Raw genomic sequence first — 14,472 nt, forward strand, 5'->3', positions numbered from 1 at the left:
CTCCACGTGACACCAACACTTTCGATTTTCTCCCTTATGGTAGGGGTACAACCCACCTTGCAGGCGTTCTTAGGCCGAGGCACACCCTCATCTACGAGTACCACAAATACTCCAGAGCGCGAACCAAAACGTGCTCGCATTGAATCTCTGGAAAAATGGCGGTACCAAGGCGAAGCCACGCTACCGAGCTCATCATCAGCGTCGGAGCGACGTGTTCCTGACGCGTCCCAAGGCTCCTCTATTGTGCAACCCCCGCATGCTGCTTCTCCGCCAAAGGATAAAGTAAAGTACTCACCCTTGGAAGAGCAAATCCTTCAGTTGAAAGCGCAGCATCCAGAGCTGTTGCTCATGGTTGAAGTTGGCTACAAAATGAAAATGTATGAAGCAGATGCTCATGTAGCTAGCCAAATTCTGCAAATCGCTTGCTATCAAGAAAAGAACCTCATGGCAGCGATGATACCTGTGCAGCGTATGAATTTCCACATCAAGCGGCTGCTTGCAGCAGGGTACAAGGTGGGCGTTTGCCGACAGACGCAAACTCGAGCACTGAAGGCTGCCACAGAAAAGGCCAACAAACCCTTTGACAGGGCGCTCACCGATATCTATACGTCTAGTACATGGATCGATGATCTTTCCACGAATGATGATAGCAAGGACGAACAGGTTCTCTCTGCATTTGTTCAAGGCGCTTCGACCCCGACCACCAAGCGCTTTGCTATGATCTCCGTGGACATGTCCTCGGCGTCGGTGGTGTATGATGAATGGGAAGACGACGTATTGTGCTCTGAGCTTGAGACCCGTGTCACACATTTACGGCCTCGCGATGTTGTTCTTTCTTCGTCGACGGACGAAAGGACCAAGCATCTGCTACGCACATTTCTCGATGAGAATGCTCGTATCGAACAGCAAGAGATTCCAGCGAATATACCCACTCTCTTTGCAGATCATCTTTCCCCACCTACATTGGCATGGGCTATGGACCAATCCTCTTTGCTGCAGCATACCCTAGCATTGGTCCTCGCTTTTGCCTCTTTTTACCGCCGGACAGCTGCACTCAAACATGTTAGCCAATATACCCCTTTCTCGGATTTGTCTTCCATGCGTATTCCTGCAGCTTCGTTGTATCACCTGGAACTATTCCAGAATACCACTGATGGTTGTGTACATGGCAGCCTGTTCTGGCTCATGAACGAGTGCCAAACGGCCATGGGGCGTCGAATTCTCCGAAAATGGATCCGCTGCCCCCTTCGATCGCCAGCTGCCATCGCGCAGCGTGCTGATGCTGTTGAATTGCTTCGTGCACGTCGTTTGCCGATCCTGCATCGCGCTATCTCCCTCCTTTCTCATTTGCCAGACCTAGAGCGGGGGCTCGTCCGCTTGTTGTACAAACTCATCCAACCCACAGAATTGGCGACCATTTTACTCTCCCTTCATCGAATTTCGCACGAATTCCAAGGTTCCTCGATCAATACTGGTAGTACTTTGCTTGACACACTTCTTTCTGATCTGTGTGTGGCACGGGATGACATATCCGAATGGTTGCATGCCATTCACATTCCCAGTGCTCGCCAAAACGACAAGGTGTCCCTATATTCGAACCCCAATCAATACCCTGCTATGGTGGTGATGCAGCGTGCTATTGAGGAGGATGAAAAAGCATTGCAAGAGCATCTTGGGGAAATCCGACGTGTTCTCAAACGCCCATCTCTGCAATATCTCAGTGTATCGGGCGAAGAAAACTTGATCGAAGTGCGATATGCAGATGTCAAATCCATTCCGACAGACTGGGTCCGTGTGAATGCGACACAACGAGCAGTTCGTTTTCGGTCACCTGTAACAGTACAACTGATTCGACAACGTGAGCAGCATCGTGAGCTCTTGCGAAAAGCTGCCAATGAGTCATATATCTCTTTCATTACAGACCTGGGTGCTTCGTATCTTGATTTACGCCGAATTGTCCATGCTGTTGCTTGCTTTGATGCTCTGTACAGTCTTGCTATGGTTGCTTCTCGTCCAGGGTATGCTCGTCCAAGTATTGAAGCCAACGATGATGTGAATGTGCTACAGTTGAACCAGTTCCGACACCCCGTAACAGAGGCCCTTTGTTCCTCGTACGTCCCTAATGATCTGACCATGGGTGGCTCAGAAGCACCTCGTGGCGTCTTGATTACTGGTTCGAATATGGGAGGCAAATCCAGTACCATCCGCGCTATTGCGGTGATCACCATCATGGCGCAAATGGGCTCATTCGTTCCTTGCGTATCTGCCCGGCTTTCTTGCCTTGATGCTGTAGTCACCAGAATGGGGGCACGAGACGATATCTCGCGTGGGAAATCGACGTTCATGGTGGAAGCCGAAGAAACGGCGCATATATTGCGCACTGCCACCCCCCATACACTTGTTCTTCTCGATGAGTTTGGACGAGGGACGTCCACATTTGATGGATCAGCTCTTGCCGAGGCTGTGCTACGTTCTTTCTTAGATCGTGGAACAGAGATGCCAAAGCTGCTATTCATTACACACTACCTTTCTCTGACACACCTGGTAAAAATATACCCCACTCTTCTGACGAACAAACATATGGCTGTACAGGCATCGACATCTGACTATGCGGCCCCTTCTGTTGTATTTCTGCACAAACTCCTGGATGGCGCTGCCTCCCAATCCTTTGGCATTCACGTGGCAGGCATGGCAGGCTTGCCTGCTACGATTACGCAGCAAGCATGGGAAATTGCTTCTAGTATGGAGGCTCGTCATGCTCAAGCTCTGCGTACGACATTGGCGCGGCAGTGCCTCAGGGCGATCTACCAAAACAATACCAGTGTCTTACAATGTCTACATCAACAGATTCTACCGTAATTACATAAATAATACATACACACCTTACATGTCAGTGTCTGATAAGAGTTGTGCAATGCTCGGTAAATTGCCTGGGCGTTGTGGGTGAGAAGGCCTCCGAAGAGTAATGGAGGGCATGGGTGGGGGCGGTGGCAATCGGGTGGCACTACATCCAAGAGACGAGCGCCAACTTTGCGGAGGAGGTGGATATTGGCGCGTATCACTGCGGCGCCGCAGCGGAGTCAGCAAAGAAGGCACCCCATGGCGCAAAGGCACAGCTTTGCCTGTGTTGGGATCTAGGCGCTTTTTCTGGTTCAGCGCAAGAAGTAGATTCAAAATCAGACGCATATGACGTTCACGCGTATTGGGGCCATCATTACTAGGACCTCGACGAGGTGGCCTGTTCATGTCCATCTTTCCACCGGCGGGCAAGCTGGGGTACATTGGCAAATGCGGCGAGGGAGATCGGCTTGAGTCTCTTGTCGACTGGGGCGATGCACTGCCAGAGGACAATTTCTGTACAGGTGGCACATCCACCTCCATATCCTCTTCCATCTTTGTGCTAGTAGGTGGTGCTCGCATAAGCGGCTGTACTTGACGATACACTGGATGCACGTCCTTGTCGTACATAGGCGCTTGTGGCTGCAACCCGTTTGATTCCATGACGCCTGACATCAATCCAGGGACCATATCAATCCCTGGGATATGTCCCAGACCCAGCTGTTGCAATGATTGAGTAAAGTCCATGGATTGGCCAAATTGAGGCACAGCCTGCCCATCGAACCTGTTTGTCCTGTTCATATTCACGCCCAGCTGCAAGAGCCATGTATTCATATCGACCAAGTTGTTTCGGGGTGAAAATCCAGTCGAGAAACGGACATCATTTTGCATAGGTGTCATTGCATTAATCACGTCGACTGACTCGTTCAGGAATGTATCCAGATCATTCTGGTCCAAGCCTACACGAGGCACCCATAGATTATCAAGACGCTCCGCCATGTTTTGATCATACGTAGGGGTCACTTTCTTCCGACGCACGTCATTCCAAAACTCGTCTACTGCCGGCCGGGCTCGCTTCAGTGATTCCGTCGGCAGAGCACGTCGGTCCATAAACACTGGATCTTGTGGCACCGCGGACATACCATTGTGCTGCCCAGGCATGGACCCATACATTTCAGACTCAGTACGCATCGAAATATATGGGTCCATAGCCTCTTGATAGTGCGGGATAGACGGGTACATGTTACCTCGGTAGCGGTCTGGATAAACGCCATTGTCTTGCATCTCATACCTTGACATTCTTGCCTGGGGAGACAACGATGGAGACAGAGAACCTGGAGAAGATCCTGCCGAGAAAGCAGGCGTTGCCACATTGTCTACAGGGTCCACAGGAATTTGGAGGGCATCATTCGTGGAAGATGCTGCGCTTTTCGGCATCGTAGTTGATGGCATGTTCATGTCCATTGAGGCAGGTGATGTCGTATCCTGGTGGGTTCGTCCATGTTTCTTAAGATCTTGTGAGCGTTTGAAGTTCTTGCCACAGGTACTGCAAGTGAAAGGCTTCAGTGGCGTATGAATTCGAATGTGGCTCGTGATATGGTCGCGTTTACCGTAGCTGGCCCCACAGTTGTCCCACGAGCATGTCAAGCAAAGGTTGTTTTTGCTGATACGCCCAACGTGATCATCGCACAAATGGTGGTACAAAGCCTCAGCATTGGCACACTCGATCCCACAACCTGTCCAGAGACACTTAATCGGCTCATCGGCCTTTTCAGTCATAGTTGTGCTCGCTGGCTTAGCGCCTGTGCTGCTAGCAGGCTCACTAGTTACTTTCGATGCGCCCACTTCACTTGTCACCATGAACGCAGGAGAGAGCGTAGGCTTTGGCAATGCCAAGACTTCAAATTAACGGGAATGTCTTGCCAGGAGGGGTTGCCACTTCTTACGCTTGCAAAGCAACGAGAAGCAGTGTAATTTGAGGTGTTATTGGGCACGGCCGAAACCTGCATGGCTTGGCAAAGCTTGGCACGGGAATCCAATCGACGGGCATGCCACGTGGGGGTTGACCTTGACGGCTAGTTCTGGGATAGGTTAAAAATGCCGAATGATATATCCACGGCGTAGTGCATGCCTGAATGGCAGCATATTCGCGCGAGAACAGCAATGAGAACGATAGCCTCAAGTCCGGGCCCACGATTCTCCCCTGCTATTGGATAGAAACCATAAATAGCCTACCATGCCAACAAAGCGTACCATCCTTTTGCGATTTCACAAGCTTCTAACATACATGCACATGATAGTACGAGGATCGACCTACATCACTTAGTTATTCCGTCACGATCAGTTCCGAAACACTCCAGTCTTCAAAACTGCCATCCGGCAGGTACCGTCGCACAAGCAATGGAATCTTCTTAGCCACCAACTCCTTCTGAGCGATAGCTAGCGGATCCATCTCTCCTTCAGTCGGGACAAGGACAGGTGCATTCATGCTGAGAGTGTTAATACATATTCTTCATGATCATGTAGCCGAAAAGGCCGTCACAACATACCTAATTTGCAAGGCACGTGTGCCGAGGATGCGAGCTTTCTCGTACTTGGTCATATATGGTGTAGTGATACGCTCCTTGTTGGGTTCACCATGTGCATTGGTATCAGCAGGGATGGAGCCACCAGCACTCGAATGCACTACTTGGTCGTCGCCATAGTGATCGACATCATTGTCGTCAGCATCTCCTTCACGAAGCGTATCTTCAAAATCAGCTTCTTGGTATTCAGGCTCATCATCATAATATCTGTGGAATATGTCAGAAGGTAATGAATATACATACCCGCCCTCGTGCACACCGGCTTCGTCCAGATCCATGGTGCTACTCTCGATACACCGTGCGAAGGTGACGGCGCTGCGATCATTTTTGCGCTGACCACATACGAATCACGTGACCATACGACGCATTGGACCTGGCTTGTCAAGGAGGACTAGCGTTATTGAAACGACAGAAAAGATACACATTGGACTATCCACATATATTTATTATTGCTTATTCATAGCATGAAGCTGAATCAAGGGCGACCCGTCATACTCTTAATTGTTGAAGTTCATTACAACATGGCCTCATTCTTGGTGTCTGGGTTCTCGGTGACACGACGCAACTTGAGGCGGCGAGCCGGCCAACCTCCGTACACAGCCCAACTTTCTGTGATTTCACCAGAGGCAACAAGTGTGTGCTCAAGAAGCATCGAATGGGCTTCCATATTGGCACCTGATAAGAGACGACTGCCTGTTCGCATAGCACAGCCGTCACCAATACGAAGCCTGTTCAAACTAAATTGACCACGCGAGTTGATGTGAGCAACCACTGAACAGTCATCGATCGAGACACGGTCACCCATCGTAACCAGATCCGGCTCGGTTAACATCAAAGTTGGTTTACCACCAGCCCAAATGGCACAGTCTTTGCCGATGCGTGCACCCAAGGCACGAAGGAACCATACAACGTAAGCGGTGCCCGACAAATTCATGAAAATATGACCACCAAAGCCATGCACAGCTGGCTTTTGCAATGTTAAATGCGTTTGCCAGCGCTGGCAGTAGCTGCTCATATCCCAGTTGTACTTGCCTTCGCGACGGCGGCCAATGAGAATCCACTTGGTAACAATCACCCAGAGCAACGAAATGATCGCTTGGCACGGCAAAATAACAAAGAAGCAGATCGCAATAGCCAAGTACAGGAAGAACGGACGATACCAGTGGTCGCGGAAGAGCCAGTGTGCCTGGTCTTCGAACGTTCGCACGATGCGGTTGATCACCACAATTGTCGCTGCGAAACCAGCGGCCCAGTACGCTGCTGTGACAGCCTGGGCAAACACATTGATCGCCACAATCATGATGTACGGCATGACAAAGTAGTTGGCCTGGCGCTTGTAGTACGCACGACCGAAAGGCGTGATCGTGTCATCTTCGCCCAGTGGTTCCGCTTGAGCTTGCGACTTACCAAAGCTGACCGCCTCACCATTCTTCGAGCCCATCCACACAGAGCGGTCTTCGTAGTTACCGTTACGGCGCGAAAGCGCACCAGAACCCATAACACACTGAGTGCCAATCGTAGTACCTGGCAAGACCACGACACGATCGGCAATCATGGCGCTGCGTCCGATACGGACCGGGTCAAAGCTGATCGAGTCCGATGTGTAAATTTCCGAACGCGAACCGAACACCACATCATCACCAATCTCGAGCAGCTCAGGGTCAGGGCAAACGATACCCGAACCCGGCCAGTAGACACGCTTACCAACCTTGGCACCCATAATACGGAAGACCACTGATACCATCTCATAGTGCGTACCAATGATATCAAAGGCACGCTTGAGACGGGTCTGGTTTAGCAAGAGTTGATGCATCCAGCGACGGAAGAGGACCCACTGACCAGCGTTGCGCATGGCACCAGGCTTGTTCAGACCAAGGAACACGCGCTTGACAAACAAGCTCAGCACCAAGTGAATAAGCGGTGGCAGCACCTTACGCACGATACGGGCAAGGAAGTGGTAACCAATACGATGAGGGTACGCGTACCAAGCCACAATACTTTCCAGCGAGTCGTTGTTAGAGAAGTTGAAGGGCTGCGCCAAGAGCAGGAACAAAGCAGCAAACCACGGCACGTACGAAATCACCCAAATCAAACCATAGAGCGGGTAACCGATCAGGAAACGAAGCAAGAAGTTGGGCTTTGGCACCGCATTCGAATTGAACGCAGCGTACGAGTCAGACGATGGCGCTTCATGGGACGACGATTGTGGGCCCCAAACGGTGCCATCCGCAAGACGCGCGCCTGGCGAAATTTGTGTGTAGGTGTTTACCACACAATCACGGCCAATCACAATGGGCTCCAAACGGAAGTAGCCATCGCGTTCCACACAGAAACCACGGATACGAGCACGATCGATCGATGCGCGGTCATGGATCGTGATCAAGTCGTGCTCAGCGATCTTAGCCATCGAATCAATCTGCACATTCTTACCGATTTGCATACCAAGCAAACGGAAGTACGTCTTCAGTAGGAAAGGCGACATCGCAAACACGCCACGACCACTCACACGCAGCGACTGATTCACAATCCACCAACGCAGGTGGTAGTTGCACCACATCGGGTACTTACCAGGTCGGTATCGACCAATGACCACCCACTTGAAGAGAATTGCTGCCGAGGGACAGACGATACGCGAGGTCACTCGGGCAATCACAATCGAAGCCAGCAGTGCACCGAGACGCTCCCAGAACGAGTCACGAATGTAGTACGCAAAGAAAGCCAGACCGTGCAAGATCACCGTCCACGTCCACGCCGCTTTGAGCGGGTAGAAGAAAATGAACGGCAATGCTTGTACGAAGAGCACCAGGGGATGTGTCTGACTACGCGGCTTGTAGCCATGCGACGAGAACGCTGGGTCGTCGTTCTCGGCAGCATAGTTGTGCGCCACGTAACCCGTGTGCAGACCAGCACCCTTCTCGTCAATCTGGTAGTGTAGACCATCATCATGGGTTACATCGCCCATACCACGGTGCTCGTCAATAAGCGCAGCCATCTTGGACACTGTTGAGTTTGTGAACAGAGAGCTCACTTCCAGGTTGACATCGGTCTCTTTGCGGATCATAAAGATAAGACGACCTAGCAACAAACTGTTGCCACCCAGCAGGAAAAAGTCCGACTCATCGGTAATCGAACCCGAATCGAGATCCAGCAGCTTGGCGATAATGTCACGCACCAAGATCGATGTCTGCGACATGCTAGCAGCGTTCTGCTCACGCACAATGCTCTCCATGGCGGCAAAGTCATATTCTCCGTTAGTCTTAATCAGAGGCTGACGGAAGACATGCAACGGGTTCGGCACGACGTAGCCATGCAAAATCTGTCCAAGGGCACGATCGATATCGGCCGCATCGAACTCTGCATCTTCCTGCACTTGAATAAAGGCCATGGGCGAGCGATCACGCTGCTGTACGACAGCAGCGTCAAGTACACCAGGAATACGGTAACATGCACGCTGCACAGCACGTACATCCACCGTGATCCGCGAGCAGGGGATAGGACGCGAAAGAGGCGTCTCCTTGCTCGGTGCTTTGGCCTCAAAGTGGCGATCCAGGGCAGGCACATCGTCCGACAAGGGACCAATGCCAAGACGCGAGCCTAGCTTGATACGCAACGGCTTACCCGCCTGGTTCTTTGGCAAATCATCCATATATACAATCACAAAAGGCCACTTGGACGGGTGCAAATGACTGCGCAGCGAGTTCTGGAGTTCGCTCAGACCAATACGAGGCTGGTTCGGCTGCGGGACAATCACCACACCGATGGTCTCCTGCAGTACCTTGTGCTCAATCGAGAAGGCCAGTGTCTGCTTGACACGGTCCTTGCACGCCTGCGTAATAGCTTCTTCAATCTCAAAGGGCGAAATAACTTCACCACCCTTGTTGATAATCTCTTTCGAACGACCTGTGATATACAGGTAGCCATCCTCATCCATATGGCCACAGTCACCCGTGTCAAACCATCCTTCGCTGGAGAACACAGAGGTGTCGAGCACAGGGTTGCCGTTGACCTCGTAACCGGAGAAGGTCGGCAGGCCTTTCACACACACATTACCTGTCTTCCCACGGGGAAGCTCCAGTTCAATGTTCAACGGGTCACGAATAGAGAGGTAAGGACCACACGCCACACCGGAGCAGCCAGGACGGTCTAGCTGATACGATGTCGGCGGCGAAGCGATCGGCATGCATTCTGTCATACCGTAAGAGGGCAATACTGCACAATTGAAGGTAGCACGGAGTTCATTTGCCAAGGACGGGAGCAAACCACCTGCCGCATTGCAGATCATGCGGATCTGCAGTTGTGAAGATGGGTCCACTTCCGGCGGTTTCGCCGACAAGATGGCATGGTGCATGGTCGGCGCAGCATAGTACCACGTAGCACCGAGCTGCATCGACAAGCTCCACCACGCATTTGCATCAAAACCAGAGCAAAGAATGGTACTACCGCCGGACAACACTGGCGCCCAAAGGTTACGCACAATACCACCGACGTGGAAGAGTGGCATCATATTCATGTTGACCATGGTAGGTGTCAAGTCCCAACTCTTAACGACACATACGGAACCGATGATCAAGTCGCGCAGTGTATATGGTACCACCTTCTTCGTACCTGACGTACCCGAGGTGTGCAGCACCAGGGACTGATTCATCAGCGTGTTGGGCGCCGAAGGGCCTTGCTGACGCGAGTCTGCGGCCTCTTGACCCATCAATGACATGTCGAACAAACCAGCCGGACCTGATGGACGTGGCTCGACAAAGATAATTTCCAAACCGTGCTGGCTGAACAAATTGTAAAGTTCAAGACGATCGGCTGCCTCACGAGTAGAGACCACAGCCTTCGCACCCAAGCGCAGCGCATCGTCACGCAGTTCCTCTGCTGTGCAACTAGCATTTACAGGGGCACAGCTAAAGTAGGCTGCCACAGACAATAAAGCCAACGCATTTTCGGGGCCGGTGGGCAGTGCCATCATAATACGATCGTTCGGCTGCAACGGCTTGAAGTGAGTACTGTGTGGCAGTACAAAGGACGTCACAAACTGCTTCAGCATACGGTGCGTCAGCGGTGGGCGTGAGAGGTCTGGCGAGATAAGAGCACGCTTGTTGGTAGATGGCAAACAATCAATCAACGTGTGAAAGCGACCATTGTCAGTAACATGTTGAGCGAGACTATCGCCCAACGAGAGACCCGCCGTAGGCGGCGAGAGCTCATGGATAAAAGCCAATGGGTGATCCATTCTAATGTCACCCTCTATTGTACGATAGACAATACGGCTTTTGGTCCAAGTTGTATGGTGATAAGAAGCAAGAGCCTATTTCACAAACCTTGCGATTTCGGAGCGGCCACAATATTGTGTACACCACACGCTTGCTTGGCCAATATTAGGTCAGACATTCACACGGGGCTAAAATCCTTCGCGTGTAGGGGGCTTACTGCATCGGCCGAACTGTGGCTATGGCCTTTGCGCCAACCAAAATCTTGTAATCCGCGCATGCACATGAGATAATATCTCAAACTCGTGTTCATCTACTATACAGACAGGTCATGGGCAAAATGTTTATGTACTGTTAAGGTAATTCAGGGTCTAAAAATAGATTCGTTTTATCATATCTGACAATGTCTCGCTAAAGTCTCGGAGATTCAGTGTAAAGAGTACCCTTCAATTACACCGCCCCGGATAAAGTGGATTCCGTGTATTCCTCTCGGGAGACGTGATAGGCTCTTATCATTTTCATACCCTCGTTCGTTTTATCAATCGTTAAAATTGTTGAAAGTCTTGACTTTTGTGTACTGAAATGAATCTAATATAGGCGGTTCAGATGCTAAGATTGGCCATGGACAGGTGTCGAGCTAGCCGCCCATGCGTCAACAGGAAGGGTCTCTGCATAAACAAAATTCCTTAATCTAACCGTCTACTACATAGCTAGCTAATGAACAGGCTGCTTTTTCGAAAAAAAATATACGTTGTCATTAGTGGTGAATTTAGTGGCTGGTGAGGCTCCACTGAGCAAGCGGCACGTTCTTCGGCGTGTTCTTGTCAGCGTCGTTGCCGTTGCCGTACTGAGGCTGCCACCAAACCTGGATGTTGGTGTCCGCATTACCGGGCAAGGTAATAGAGAGAACGCTCACTTCAAAGTCGAGCACCTCAGCCTGGATCGGGTTGCCGTTGATGTCCTTATCCTGTTGCGGCACCTTGTCAGCGCCATAGTAGTAGTTCGGCGCATTCGTCTGCTTGTTGTATGCTGGGTTCACCTCAAACTGCGCATCTTGCGGCTGGACAATGGTGGCCACCATCGTCACCTCGTTCTCTAGCGTCGCCATCAGCGGGTCTTTGGGGGCGTTCGGGTTCTCCACTTTGTTGATCTTCAATGTGGCCGTCTTCTTGTCACCCGACAGGGTCACCGTCGCGTTCGTCTGCACACGCCACTGAATTTCCTGGTTCGGACTCTTGATCTCGTCCTGCACAAGCACCTGACGACGGCCATTGAGCATGCGGATACCACGCTTCACGCTGCCATCCTGCTGACCGTAGCACTGACTCATGTCCGTGACCATGAACGCCGTGGAGCTCTGGTCCGGTGTGAAGCTCAGGTCGCCATTTTGCGCCGTGTTTGACGACTGGAATGTGTTCTTCGGCTTGCAGCTGGAGTGTTGGTTCTGTTTGCCAATTACCACGGTGTTTTGGCCTTGCGTGCCCTTACGGAAGTAAGTCCACCGCGCAGCGCTGTCTTCTTCACTCGCAAAGTAGTCCTTCGCCAGGTAGTTGTCACTACCGTACTCACCCACGAAACGCGTACCCAGAGCATCGATGACAAAGTCACCAGCGTCCAAGTCACCGTGGGTCTGGTGGCCCGTCATGTTCGACGACTTCATAGCAACGTACACACCCGTCGTGTCTGTCCACGAACTACGCATGGTACCCCAGCTGTTCTGGTCGTTGTCAAAGAAGCGATCCAATGGAAGACCGTTGAAGAAACCACCCTTCGACGACGCATCGTACCAGAACATACTGAGAGGGTCCGATGCAGCATCCGCACGGTCACGCTGGAAGAGAGCGTACAAAGGGTTCTTGGCCAGCTGACTATACAGGAAAAGCTGGTTCGCTGTCGTCGAGAATTTGTTCGGACCATTGTCACCGTACGCGTACATGCCGCCATTGCCCGTCACATACATGTGGAATTCACTCGTCTTGTACCAGTTCTTGTTCTGGCTCATGAGACCCTGGTCCGAACCTGTGGCTGTAATCAAAGCTGAAAGCATGCGAGCATGACCATTCGTACCAAAGTACCAGTAGTTCGGCGTCTCTGACCATGTGCCGTCTTCGTACACACCACGCATGCAGTTGTTCTTCGCATTATTCAGCGCCGTCTGCAAGATTGTGTCGGTCGTGTTCTTCGCAGCACCTGTTACGTCGTTCTGCACCGCAAGTGCACCAAATACCAAACCACCGTTGCTCACACAGTTCCAGTTGCCGTTTCCACTCGCTGGTTGCGACCACCAAGCGGTGCCACTGTTGTACATGTCCATACCCTGCTGCAGACCGTACGTCACGATCCAGTCACGAATGTACGACTTTTGCTGGTCGTTCCACGCATCAAACATCCAGTCGTAAGCGAAGGAATATGCCGCAATCATTTCAGCAGTGTCCAGGAAATGGTCAGGGTTCCAGCGCTTGACACCATCACCAAACGGCTGCGACGTGTTGCCGGCCGCCACGCTCATCTCCTGGTACGCGCGGTCACTGTACTTCTTGTCGCGTGTCATGCGGTACGCATAGGCCCATGCCTTGAGGCGTTGCTGCACAATACGCGAGACGTCCAGAATACCAGAGAGCGTAAGACCACCATCCACATCGTATGTTACAGGCTTCGCACCCAACCAGGTCGACGCGTTGGTCATGATCGTGTGGTTCCACGCTGTGAGGTAAGCATCATTCTGAATCTTGCTCGGCAAGCAGTCCCACATGTACTGCGGCGCAATCAGACGAGGGTGGCCAGGGCGACCGTTGTTCAGGTTGTTCGTAGCTTTCCATGGGTCCTTTCCACACGAACCAGGCTGCTTGCCTGTACTCGGCGCACCCGTGTTCGCCGCACTCGTGAACATTGGGTTGCCGTACACATCCGTGCCCGTGTACGAGAGCTGATCCCCACCACCGCTTTTAGCAGCGTTCGAGGCAGCATTACGCACGTCCTGCGGGAACACAGCAGCCAGGTTCGACTGAGGCTTACCAGTACCGATACCACTAACGGCCGACCCCTTGTCATTGTCATTGCCGCCCTTTTTGTCATCTTGCGTGAGGCCCACACCAAGACCCACGCCCAATGCAATGGCCAGAATAACAATCACGGCAATAATACCAAGTAGCCACCAAAGCCATTTCTTTCCGCCGAACATACCGCGACGTTTGCGGCTACCAGATGTAGCCGCATTGTACTTGGCCGCACCAGTGTTGTTAGGAGGGACGCCACCAGCATGGGCAGCGCTGGCGCCAGCAGCACCGAGACCAGCACTGGCACCCGCAGCAGCTGCAGACGAGGGAGCGCGGCCTGTATGCGCCTGGGGCGCCACAGCAGGAGGCACTGACCGGTGGCCATGGTTCGATTCAAAACCATCTGTCGCGTAGGGGTTGGCCGCATCGTTCCATCCCTGCTGCGCGTAGCCTGGGCTCATCAGGTTCTGACGACTGGCGTTGCCCATGTAGCCAGTACTGTAGTTGTAATCACCGAGCGGCGCGCCATTTTGAAAATCATTCGCGCTGACATGTTCCCCTGTCGCAGCATAATGAGCTTGTGCGGCACGACTGGGATCATAGCTCGAGGCAGCACCCAGAGGACGCGGCCCATGCAGGCCTGTGCTCACCGGGTACCCTTGGGCATCCAAGGGACGTGCTCCCTGGTGGGCCATAGAGTATTCCGTGCTCATGACGGACTAGATCGTGGTGCCTATAGAAAATGGTACTATCTATGAAGCCATGGGCCTTCACACTGCGGGACCCTCAAGCTTTTGCAGCGCGACACATACCTCAGCTCGCTATGGCCCTGTGAGCACTGCCTAT

At 52.1% G+C, this 14,472-nt stretch overlaps 5 protein-coding genes across 5 annotated transcripts; 1 reads left to right on the plus strand and 4 right to left on the minus strand.

Annotated features, from left to right (window-relative positions):
- Positions 1-36: 36 nt before the first annotated feature.
- Positions 37-2,859, plus strand: Malapachy_1869 (dna mismatch repair protein; the record flags this gene model as incomplete). The annotated part of the gene is made up of 1 exon (XM_018136365.1): positions 37-2,859. One exon carries the CDS (start codon positions 37-39, stop codon positions 2,857-2,859), a length of 2,823 nt encoding a protein of 940 aa, XP_017991518.1.
- Positions 2,860-3,058: 199 nt separating this feature from the next.
- On the minus strand, positions 3,059-4,698 carry Malapachy_1887 (transcription factor; the record flags this gene model as incomplete). The annotated part of the gene is made up of 2 exons (XM_018136383.1): positions 3,059-3,061; positions 3,097-4,698. 2 exons carry the CDS (start codon positions 4,696-4,698, stop codon positions 3,059-3,061), a joined length of 1,605 nt encoding a protein of 534 aa, XP_017991522.1.
- A 466-nt stretch (positions 4,699-5,164) lies between these two features.
- Malapachy_1882 (rpo26-18kd subunit of dna-directed rna polymerases iii) lies at positions 5,165-5,701 on the minus strand (the record flags this gene model as incomplete). The annotated part of the gene is made up of 3 exons (XM_018136378.1): positions 5,165-5,327; positions 5,388-5,630; positions 5,667-5,701. The coding sequence occupies 3 exons, from the start codon at positions 5,699-5,701 to the stop codon at positions 5,165-5,167; spliced, it is 441 nt and encodes a 146-aa protein (XP_017991525.1).
- Positions 5,702-5,937: 236 nt separating this feature from the next.
- Malapachy_1899 (acetyl- synthetase-like protein) lies at positions 5,938-10,653 on the minus strand (the record flags this gene model as incomplete). The annotated part of the gene is made up of 1 exon (XM_018136395.1): positions 5,938-10,653. The coding sequence occupies one exon, from the start codon at positions 10,651-10,653 to the stop codon at positions 5,938-5,940; it is 4,716 nt and encodes a 1,571-aa protein (XP_017991260.1).
- Positions 10,654-11,399: 746 nt separating this feature from the next.
- Positions 11,400-14,339, minus strand: Malapachy_1878 (hypothetical protein; the record flags this gene model as incomplete). The annotated part of the gene is made up of 1 exon (XM_018136374.1): positions 11,400-14,339. The coding sequence occupies one exon, from the start codon at positions 14,337-14,339 to the stop codon at positions 11,400-11,402; it is 2,940 nt and encodes a 979-aa protein (XP_017991533.1).
- Positions 14,340-14,472: the final 133 nt, after the last annotated feature.

The sequence above is a fragment of the Malassezia pachydermatis genome, assembly GCF_001278385.1.
Source record: "Malassezia pachydermatis strain CBS 1879 chromosome Unknown scaffold5, whole genome shotgun sequence".
NCBI lineage: Eukaryota > Fungi > Basidiomycota > Malasseziomycetes > Malasseziales > Malasseziaceae > Malassezia > Malassezia pachydermatis.